We start from the raw sequence: 12,025 nt of genomic DNA, 5'->3' as shown, positions 1-12,025 counted from the left end.
GGTTGATTTGTTCAAGGTCACATAAACCAGTGGCAGGGCTCACATTTGAACTACATTCTTTAATTACCTTCAGTACTGCTTGTACTGTAACAAGACACTACTTAGCAGTTGGAGCAAAATGTAAACATCGTATCCCGGTAAATAGCAAACATTGGAAAGCATTTACCAAGAAGGCTAACCATATTCTCTTAATATTACCATGTTTTTCTATTTTAATGTCAATCTCAGAGAAAGATAACTTATTAATTTCTATATTTGTGTCTTCTATCAGGCTATAACCTCCTGGAGAATTATAACAATATTCTCCACATCCTGTTTTATCACCAGCATCTTGCATAATTCCTAACATATAGGAGACAATTAAGAAATGCTTGCTGGTACACTTCATGATAATGAGAGGATCTCATGGTCCATTTGATGTGATTATTTAAGGAGTTTCTAAGACACCCTGCAGAAGCAGGAAGTAAACTAGGGTGACAGTTTAGGGAATTTTCGCAATGAAACATGTCCCTGGATTTCAGGCAACTAAACTATATTCCTGTCTTAGTCCGTTTTCACACTGCTGATAAAGACATACCTAAGACTGGGCAGTTTACAAGAGAAAGAGATTAATGGACCTACAGTTTCATATGGCTAGGGAGGCCTCACAATCATAATGGAAGGTGAAAGGCATGTCTCACATGGTAGCAGACAAGAGAAGAGATCTTGTACAGGGAAATCCCCCATTAACTCCTACCAGGTCCCTTTCAAGTAACACGTGGGAATTCAAGATATTTGGGTAGGGATACAGGGAAACCATATCAATTCCTTTCTTTATACTGAGTGCAATGGTTCTTGCTGGGCTTCAATCTCAGGGTTTCTGTTTCAGCAGGTTGTGTGCAGGGACCAAACACTTACATTTCTAACAAATTCCTAAGTAACCTTGACACTGCTGGTCCTAGGATCTCACTTTGTGGACTACTAACCTAGAGAAAAGAGCCTATAAAAGCAACACTTTGAATAACGGTAATAAATGTACTTTCAACTCCAGAGTTGTAAATTGATTCGAGAATCAACTTCAGTATATTCTGATCACTGAGTTTATTTTGTTTTTTGAGACAGAGCCTCGTTCTGTCACTCAGGCTGGAGTGCAGTGGCACAAGCATGGCTCCCTACAGCCTCAACCTCCCAGGCTCTATCGATTCTCCCATCTCAGCATCCCAAGTAACTGAGATTACAGGCCCACACCACCATGCCCAGCTAATTTTGTATTTTTTGTAGAGACAGGGTCTTACTATGTTGCCCAGGATGGTCTCAAACTCCTTGGTTCAAGCGATTTGCCTGCCTTGGCCTTCCAAAGTGTTGAGATTGCAGGTGTGGGCCACCTCGCCTGTGCTGACCACTAGGTTTTTATTTCAGAGTCTTAAATCTGGCACAACCAAGAGGAGATGTTAAGATTGACAAAGATCAATTCCTGTTTATAACTGAAAAAGCAGAAACTATTATATTACTATATTTTTAAGGCAGTGATTAGTCCTCCCAGAGAAAAAGACACGTCTTACTCATTTTTAAAACCCCTAAAAAGCCTTTAATGAAAAGATATTACTGTTGGCTAATAAGATGATATAATCCCTGCCCTCTGTGAACATATCATGTACTAGGGGAGAGAAAACATTTGTGTATTCAAAGCCTCTGGTAAAACAAATGGTAGCTTTGTGTGATTTAGAAAATAGTGACACCTTCTGGGCATATGAACTGGAAAAAGGTATCCCTTTTGCCAGGTAAATGCAGACCTGTGCCACAACATATAGCTGAGCATGCTGAGGAATGGATGGATTCTTGCTCTTACTTACGCCTTTAGCTGGGTACCCTTGTTGAGAGTACAACTCACCCATCTATATGGGGGGGGTCCTGTATGTACAAAACAGTTGTAGGATAGCATGTATGTGTCTGATAGTAAACAATAGGCTGTGATTATAATTCAGAGAAGAGAAAAGATCCTTTGTTTTTACTAGTCCAGAAAAGGATAGGATATAGAGATGGATCTAGGTCAGGAGGCTTCCTCTGTCAGAGACGTTCTCTCACCATTACCCCCAACCTGCATCAAACTAACTCCTACTGGACCTTTGGATCTTACCTTAAACATCTTTTCCTGGTAAACTGGCTGCCCTCAGCCCCTAACTAGGATGGTTATTCACTCTCACTGCACACAGAATTTTCCATTATGGTACTATGGCAAATGTAATTACATGATGTGTGGGGTTGTTTTAAAACTACCCCCCTGAGATTACAAAGCTCCATGGAGCGGAGGCCTATGTTTTGCTCATCCATTTACTGTCAATACCTATTACATAACTACATGATAAATATATGTTGAATATTGAAATATTTCACAGAATACAGATGATGAAACGCAAAAGGAAAGAGAATAACCCACGGTTTCTTCAAGAGAAAAGAAAAGCACCAAAATGTGGCTGGTGTTTCCTGACAATAAAGAATTATTATAAGATGCAAGACACTGCTGAAGAAGCCACTATGAGAGGAAAACGTGCCACTCTATACTATGCTCTGCTATTTCCATCCCTTGTGCTAAAATATGACACTTCACAGATCTGTCAACTCTTGGTTTTACATTGTAAATATTGATGGTGTGAATACTTGCTCTCATTTGCCTAAAACATGAAAAATGATTCTAAGCATAAGAACTTGAAATGGAAAATTCACCTCCATAGGCACTAACAGGCAAGATTAATTATGTTAATTGGTTGAAAACAGAGGTTGAGTCCTAACCCCTTCAGTAACAGTGTGAATTTAGAGCCTCTCACAACTTCACCCACAGCCCACGACCTTCAGGGACTCCTACACAAAGGATGTTTCTCAACTGTGCCCATCAAGTTCTGAAACAAAAAACATGACCATTACGGGTCTTATAGTTGATATGGATTTTGAAGACCCAATAGCTTACCCAATCTAGGAAGGCTCTATAACACAATGATACACCACCGTCTCACCTCCCAGTTAACACACGACCCATCTCTCCCATCCCACAGGAACCACTCTGGTGCTGAGTACCAGTGACCTAATTGCAAAATTCAATCTTCTCTCTTCAGTTGTCATCTTATTTGGATTTCTCTGGCAACTGACACACAATGAGCCCTACCTTCTTCAAAGGTTTTTCTTTTTCCCACAACTCCACACTGTCACATTTCTCCTATACCAGCCATTACTACATGTCTCCTTTGTGAACTCGGTTTCTGTGCCCTTTCACATAGCTAAAACCCAAGTCCTATCTTTGTCCCTCTTTGTTCTCATTCCCTGGATGATCTCAATCAATCCAGTAATTTCAACCATGCCTTTCACTGAAGTGATTCCCCCGTCACCACACCAGCCCACACCATGCCCCTGAGGAACTGGGCCTAGTACCTAACTGCCTGCTGAATAACTCTAATAAAGTCACTCCCTCCAAAAAGAACCAAGCTCCTTATCCCACATTCTTCACATTTCTTCTCAGGGAGGTTAAGAGGCACCATCCTCTAATCAAGTTAGAACGTTTCATTCTCTCACCCTCTACATCCACTCAATGCCAATTCTATCTAAAGCATACTAGTCTTCTTTTTGAAATCCTACTACTGCTTCCGATTGCCTACCATATAAAGACCAGCTTCTTAGTGTGATATAATGTCGCTTATGATAGGCTCCTGCCTGCCTTTCAGATTCATCTCTCACTAAGCTTCTCATTGCACACTGTACTCCAGTTATAACCAATTATAAAACAGTGCTGTTTCATGTTTCTGCCCTTTTTCAATCTGTGCTCTACACCTGAAATGTCTTTCCCCCAAGCTAGCCTACATTCACATCTGACCCTTGTCTGCTTGGCAAATTCCTACTTATCAATTAAGTCTCATTAATTTCCTCCATATGGTGTTTTCTGATCCTCCCCAGTAGACATGACAGCCCCTTGCTTCTTTCATGGCTCCAAATCACTTAATTGCAATGTTTGTTTACATATCTGTCTCATCCTTATCCATTTAAATTATATTCCTTAAATCACTAATTTCACATCTGACATTTTGCCTAGCACATAGTATAAACTGAATGTGGAACAAAAACTATTAGTGAAAGTCATCATTCAGTAGAGTCAGAGAGAACAGAATTGCATTATGTAAGATTTTAGAGCAGTGAACTAAGAATCAGCTATTTTGTGGTTTAATTTACCAAATATAAATAATACGGACATAATCCAATTAGTTCTGTTCTTTTTACTCTCATGCACTCTTCTTCCTTCTGGTACCTTACTGAAACCCTGAATTATCTGTTGGCCTTTCTACTTTTTTGCTCTGGCAGCCCCATTAATTCCTATTATTTAATGAGTCAAAAATTTCATGCCAAGTCTTGGATGGGCCTATCCTACAAACCTCTGGAGTCTCACTGTAGACTCCCCAAAATATCAGGATCTAGCTCTACTAACTTAGCAATAATCAACCCTCACACTTATATATTTCTCCTTTATCTTATATTAATTTCATCTCATCCTCATCATACAAATAATTGGCCATGTTTTATTAATAACATTTTACAAATGAAACACTGGCCAAGAAACCCAAAGAATATTTACCTTTTATAAGTTCACTCCATAGAAAAACCTGAGGAATTCTATACTTTCTGATGTCCAGGCATCCTTTTATCCTTTGAATACCATTTACCAAAGTCACATCCTATCCTTGCGCTTCATATGCCAGCACATTGACTTTCCTTTTATTTCTGTCTCCCAAACGATTGCTTCCTGTTTGTGCTTGTGCTTCCACACTGCTGATCTGATTGCCAGCTGGACATTCCAACACCATCATTTTTCTCCCCTTTTCGACTCCATAATCCAAAGACTTTGACAAAGGAAACTGTATTTTACAAGTTTCACCCCAGAGTCCAATCCTCTGCAAAAATCTAAATGTAACTTTTACCCGTAACCCAGTTTTTGAAGGGCCTTTTTCCTGAACTCAAGCAATTATAACTGGATGACTCCCAGGCCAGTTCTCTGTGGTTCTCTTCCTTTAGTTGCTTTCCTCTAAAACCAAGCAAATAAAATCAGGCCTATACAACTTTGTTAAACATGACTATTTCTATAAAAATATTGATAAATGAGGGTGACACAAACTACTGGGAGAAAATGAGATTCAAATTGGCCTACAGCTTTTTCTATATGCAACATTCTGTCATATTGAGAGTTGGTTTTAGCTTCCAGCCTGAAAACCCCTCACTTTAACTGTCCTCACTCTGTTTCCCCACCACAGAGTCTGTCCTTTGTGACATTCACCTCCTTTAATATTAATGAAAAGTGGAAAGCAATAAATGAGCAGGAGTAAACAAAGAGTAGTTACTTTAACTGTGTCTTTATTCACAGATGTTTAGCCCACTATCCCAAAAGTGTATTCAGAGGAAAGGGCCGAGCTCAAGAGGATACCCTTTCCCCACTCCCAGCACAAACATTCTCTTACCTTCAAAGTCTTCAAATAACGTGCCCTCCCCACTTTCCTCTTTAAAATAGAGAAAAACTATAACCAATTCTGAACCTTAGCTCCTCTGGTTAGATCATATATTAAATAGATTCAACCCCTAGGAGATCACTTGGCCTCTCCTACGTCCTAGGAACCTCTAACTCTCAGTAGGTCCTCTTACTTGTCAGTCATCAGGAAAAAAATAAATGGATCTGTGCATTACCATGTCTAAAAACATACAGCCAAAGGCAGGCTCAACAGCATCCTCCTATCTATTTTATTTATTCCCATTTTTCAGACAGAAAATGTAAACCTCAGACCTCAAAGGATGAGTCACATGCAATTTCTAACACCACTGCAATAAGAACCTGTGATTAAGTGAACACAGCCTTCCTGAACCTTCTGTCATCTCTCTGCAATCTTTGTTTTAGGATGCAGACTCTTCTTTCTAGGTATACATGTGTAGGACATGTGTTCAGCTAAAAGATTAGTCTAGTTGTAGAGATCAAAGGCATCACCTCTACTGGCCCTGACCATCACCTATTTCAAGCAGATTTTCATAATTAAGAATCAATGTTACAAAAAACTTAAGACTTTTCGGTTTAGAAAAATACATTCTGAATATTAGGAGTTGGGAGCTGGAGGATAAAGTTTATCTTGTCACAACTGTTAAATCTGAGATGTCCAAGAAGCAGCTTTCTGTAGAAACCTGGAAGAATGGATTATTCCCAGGTGATAGGTAAAGTTGTAGAATACAGATTAAGCTCATTATACCAAAAAGCTCTGAAATTAAACACAGCTGTTTGTTGAGATCTTGCCCCGATTTCCCCAATTACAACATTGCTGTGTGTTTGCACACAAGCCTCTGATCCGATTCTCTTTCATTTCAGTCTGTCCTGGGACCTGTACTGTAGGAGAAAAAGATGAAAATTTATAGATGATGAATGATGTCTAGTACACAGATGCTCTGTCATTCAAGCCACAGTAAAATCCAGAAGTTATAGCAACGTACACAAAGAAAAGGGTCTGGTCTTTCTTCCCAGAGAGGCTATTGGCTAACCTATTTTTGCTACATTAATAAAATGACCCATCACCCTGATTCCTATCCATTCCATATACCCTCCCAACACAAACAAAGTAGGTCAGAAATGTTGCTTCCTTCCCCTCATTGATTTTCATTAAGAGGATGCACTTTCTGGAACACTAAATGGAAGGATAAACACCCAATACAAGTACCAATGGCACCCCCTGTAAATTTTTGGCACACTGTCTCGTTCTTCTAAACGCCAGAGAAAAATCTCATTACCGATAGTTTATCATTTTAGGCTGTAAATCAACAATAATCTCAAGCTATAAAATACACCGCGGCAACACTTCAGCCAGGTAATAAAGCACCTCCCAAAAGGTGCTTTATTCTCTCTGTCTTTTCTAATTTTCTACATCCTCAACCTGCTTCTTCTCTACCAAGTACACACTCTTTTTTTTTTTTCCCAAATTCAAATCCAGTTTGTCAGAAGGAGGCCAAGTGACACCACACACTGGTTTAGCAAACCCCCAGGGCCTTATCAGGAAGCTGAGGGCAGGGCAGTGGGACGAAGGCGTCTGTAGAGACTGGAGTGGGGACGTGGGAGGAGGAGCGGGAAATCCTCCGGTGTCTGTGTCTGGCTCTCTGGAAAAGCTGTGATGAGATGGTTCTCCAAATCCCACTGGCGGGGCTTCCCCAGTCTCCTCCCCTTCCTGAAATTTTTCTCTTGACCCCAGGTCCTCAAACCTGGCTCTCCAAAAAGGGCGCCGCAAAGTCCTGCAGAGCCACCAAAACACACGAGCGCCGACAGAAAAGCATCCCCCGAGAGACAGCAAAGCCACACACCCTCTCCGGGCCAGCTACCGGGGCGGGCAACTTCACACCTCGAAGCAAACGAAAGCCCCTGTACTCCAAGCAAAGGAAAAGGGGACGGCAAACAGAAATAAACAGGCACCGCTCTCAGCTTTCACCTTACGCTCCCTCCCCCCGCAAACTCCAGGTAGAGGACCAGGTGCGGCTCACCTCCCGGCAAGGAGGAAGCGGGCGGCTGGAGGCGGAGGGCAGGTCCCCAGCCCAGGCCGCCTGGCAGCCGGCGAGCGCCCAGCAGCAAATCCAGGCGGGGCTCCAGGGCGCCAAGCGCCTGCGGCGGGGAGCCTCCGCCGGCCGCCCCCGGCCCCTGCCCCGTACCGGGCCCCGGGCGCGGAGCAGCATCTTCGTCCCGCCGCGGTCGGCGGGCCGGCGGCACTGCAGCCTTCCCGGGGTGCGGCGGCAGCTCGGGCTACCGGGCCGCGAGGGCTGTGCGCTCGGCTAGCCGCTCCCTCGCCCCCTGCCCGTCCGCCTGCTGACAGCTCCGATGCGCTCGCGGCTCCGGCAGCCGGCGCCGGTGCTCCCGTCACGCCGGAGGGAGGGACCGCGGGGCGCGGGCGCGGGCGCGGGCGCGGCGCGGGGGCGGGACGCGGGGCGGGGACGCGGGAGCTGGGGAGCAGGTGGCGCGGGCGGGGGCTGCGCGCCGCTCGCCACGCGCTAGAGGGCGAGAGAGGCTGGGAACCCCGCAGAGTCGCCTCTCGGGTCCCAGTGGCCCATGGGAGGGGCGCTCCCGGGATGAAGCCAGAATAAATACAGGACATCAGGACGTTGTTTTCTGGCGGCGGGTCTTTAAAAAGCTCCCGACTTTCCTCATTGCACACAAACACGCAGATGCGCCCTGGGAACATCCCTTGTAAGGATCCATGCTGGCTAGCGTCAGATCGAATTTCTAGGTGATTAGGGTGTGCATGAAATGGCGGGGAAGAAAGAGGACTGAGGTTTAAACGTAGTGGGTGACTCAGTTTTCTCACCTATTTGATGAAAATAATACCCACCACATAGGATTATTATGAGGATTCAGTTGATGTACATAAAGCACTTGGAAGAGTGCCTGGCACACAGTAGGTGACGTGTGTGAGTAGTAGTAGTAACCGTAATTATTGCTGCTTTGGTGTTATTTCGTGGAGATGTGTAACATTGGGCATTAAGCCCTGTGTTTTCTGGAGGAAACAGTTTCTCCATCTGCACAATGATTGGGGTGCTCTTCGTTTTTTCTTTCATTCAAAAACATACCGAACTAAGTGATGGGCACTCACTGGTGAACAAGACGGACATAAGGACTTCCTCAGTGGCAGGAAGCTCAAGATCCCTTCTTGATCTAAGATTTTGTAAATGGGAGAGTTATCGTGTTTTTCAAAATAATCCAAATTTCTGATAATTGAATACCTGGACAAATCCACCTGGCCCACTCATTATAAGTTAGCCTGTGGCACATTTGTCTGTGGCACTATCTCTAATGTCCTTTTAACAAAATTTCCACATGAAAGTCTCTCTGTACATGTGTGTACACATATGCATGTGTATCACACCTATATTCTGATTATCATAATAAATATTCATTATAAACATTTTGGAAAACATTGAAACGTATCAGAAAGAATATAAAAATAAGTAGAGATCCTACCACCCAGAGAGAACACCGTTAATGGTATTAACATGTTGAGGAATTTCCTTCCTGTTTTTTTAACTGTGTGGGTACTGGAATAATTTGTAACCTGCTTTTTTTCCTTAACAACACAAATAGTTTCTCAAGTCATTAAAGTTTCTAACAACACAACTTTAATAATTGTTTAATATTTTCTACTCTTTAGATATATGTAATTTACTATTAGGCACTAAGTATTCAGTGTTATTAATAATTCTGGAAGGAATGCTCTTGGAACATAATCTGTGTGCATATCTTTAAATTTTTAATGATACCTTTCTAGAAGTGAAACCATTGGATCACATGGTGTGTGCATTTTTAAAGTTTTTGAATAGCATACAAATTCCTTACAAAAAATCTGTAGCAATTGCTACGAGCAGTTTATGAGTATTTACTTTACATCATTCTAGATTACAATATTTAGATATTTATCATTTTGATAGAAGAGAAAAATGTTATTTTTAAATGAATTTTTATCATTAGTGACATTGAGTAATTTTTCATATACATCTCACTATTTGCATTTTTCCTTCTTACGTCAGGGTATTAGAATTTTTCACTGGAACATTTTATTCATTTTATTGAAGTTCCATTTTTATTGATTTATAAGCAAACTTCATAAGCTTTGTGTATGTTTATCATATACTTAGAAATACTTTTTTAGTCTTTTAAATTTATTTCTGGTAACCTTTCTGGCAGAAGATTGTCATTGTTAGGTATTTAAATGTAGCAACATTTTCTTTCGTGATTTCTTCCTTTTTTATATATAGTAAGTATGTGTATCTCCATAAAAATCATACAGATGCCTATGTTTTCTTGTTTTGTTATTATTATTTCCTTTTTACATGTTCTTCAATTCACATGGAATGTATAGGAGTCAAATTAGGTTATTAATTTTGTCATCTAAGAACTAACAACATGATTATAACCTTGAAAACAGCTTCTTTCCTTATAAAAAGAAAAGTTGTCCAGTGAATGCACTTGGATCAAATGACAACTGTAGATTTTCTGGAATGGGACAATTTGCCACCTTCAATAAATAATTTTCTCATAGTTGTCCCATCCATAAAAAAGATCTTGACCTTGGATAATTAAAATCAGCATACAGGCTGACAGCGAAAGGAAATGTCAACAGAACTCTAAGATCCACTTGTACCTGTTAATTTAGGATATAATAGCAAATTATTCAAAGTTTGTGATTATCTGATCAATAACTTTACTCTTAAAACTAGTTTCATTTAAAAAAAAAGCCTTAATAGAAAATTCCTAATGAAATTTTTGCAAGGAGGAGTTTAAATAGCTTACAACACTCGGTAATAATCACTTTTCCACTTTTTTTGTGCAGTGTATACCTAAAAACTGAACGAACTTTGTTAAAAAAGTGGAAAAAAAAAGCCTTAGGTGTATTAACAAAAGCCATTGCCAAAATGATGCTATATACATAGCTTTATTTTCTTTTTAACTTAAATCAGACTGTGGTATAAATAACCCCATTTTTAATAGACTGTTTAAGCACCAAAAAAAAACTTAGAAAAAATAATCTGAATGAATTCAAGTAGCATTTTTTTTTTCTTTTGAGATGAAGTCTTGCTCTGTCGCCCGGGCTAGAGTGCGGTGCGGCGATCTCAGCTCACTGCAGCCTCTGCCTCCCAGGTTCAAGCAATTCTCCTGCCTCAGCCTCCGGAGCGCCTGGGATTACAGGCACTCACCACTGCACCCAGCTAATTTTTGTATTTTTAGTAGAGACAAGGTTTCACCATCTTGGCCAGGTTGGTCTCAAACTCCTGACCTCATGATCCAACTCAGCCTCCCAAAGTGCTGGGATTACAGGCGTGAGTTGCCTTTTTAAAATTAATATTAAACCGTCAATGAAAACAACAATGTAACCTGTTTTCTGTATCAAATTAACAAAGAGATAAATATTCTAGCAAACGTATGCTGTGGATTATACACTCTGGAGAACATGTATTTCTGGAGAATAATTTGGCAATATGTATTAACCTCCTTTAATATGTTTATGCCTTAACACAGTAATTTTTCCTTCTAGGATTCTAAGGAACTAATAGGTAAAAAGCACAAAGTTTCTGTACAAGAATACTCATTATCATTTAATATGATTAAAAATGAAATAACCTAAGTGCCCCAAATAGGGAAATGGTTAAATATATTGTACTTCTTCATGTGGTAGGATTATGTATGTATTAAAAATTATATTTGCTGGAGAACACAATGAATTGAGGAAATGTGATGACATAAAGTTAATGTAAAAAGCTGGAAACAAATCCTAATAAACATCTATCCTCCACAAAGGCATAAGAGTGATATAATGGACTTTGGAGACTCAAGGAGAGAGGCTAGTAAAGGGTGAGGGATAAAAGACTGTATATTGGGTACAATGTACATACACCCCTCAGGTGACCGGTGCATTAAAATCTCAGATATCACCGCTAAAGAACTTATCTATGTAATCAAAACCACTTGTACCCCAAAACTATTTAAATAAAAACATAAAATAATAAATAGTGTCTGTTCTATAAGTAGGATGTGCAGGGGGTTGGGGAAGAGTTTAAGTGTGCTTTATGGAAGGAATATCACTAGAAGGAAATAAACCAAACTGTTGGCAGTGATTATCTTCTAATAGGAGTGTAACAGATGTTTTTCCTTTCATTTTTACAGATTCTGGGTTTTCAGTTTTTTCATAATTACGTATTATTTTTATAATCATTACAAATTACTAGAAATGTTTGTATTCTTTGATGCCAATCAATTCTACCTGAAGAAGTCATCAAAGATGCATACAAATATGTAGGAACAATATGCAAGGAAAAAATATCCACCCATGTTATTTGTAAAATAAATGAAACCTTAATATTTAATACTAGGGACAGTAAATAATGTTATTCAATGGTATATTATCCTGACACAAAGAATTATTTTATGAAAGGTGAATGACAGGGAAATGCTTGCGAAAATGCTTTCAGTTAAGTGGGTGGAAATCATGATACAAAATTTATACAC

General features: G+C 40.3%; 1 protein-coding gene across 10 annotated transcripts in view; it reads right to left on the bottom strand.

The window, feature by feature from the left end:
- The window catches only part of ELAPOR2 (endosome-lysosome associated apoptosis and autophagy regulator family member 2), a 265,883-nt gene extending 257,991 nt beyond the window's left edge, over positions 1-7,892 (bottom strand). For 6 of the 10 annotated variants that reach the window (XM_078342978.1, XM_078342980.1, XM_078342983.1 and 3 more), the window contains exon 1: positions 7,519-7,892. In XM_078342978.1, the coding sequence (XP_078199104.1) occupies positions 7,519-7,707 (189 nt within the window). In that variant the 5' untranslated portion in view covers positions 7,708-7,892. Of the gene's footprint in view, positions 1-7,242; positions 7,398-7,518 lie in introns of those variants that run through there. The other 4 variants (XM_078342981.1, XM_078342984.1, XM_035253946.3 and 1 more) reach the window with 2 other exon arrangements.
- Positions 7,893-12,025: the final 4,133 nt, after the last annotated feature.

This window comes from Callithrix jacchus, chromosome 11 (genome assembly GCF_049354715.1).
Source record: "Callithrix jacchus isolate 240 chromosome 11, calJac240_pri, whole genome shotgun sequence".
Taxonomy (NCBI): Eukaryota; Metazoa; Chordata; class Mammalia; order Primates; family Cebidae; genus Callithrix; species Callithrix jacchus.
The sequence above is the reverse complement of the archived record's forward strand: the minus strand, read 5'-3'. Positions and strand labels throughout refer to the sequence as shown.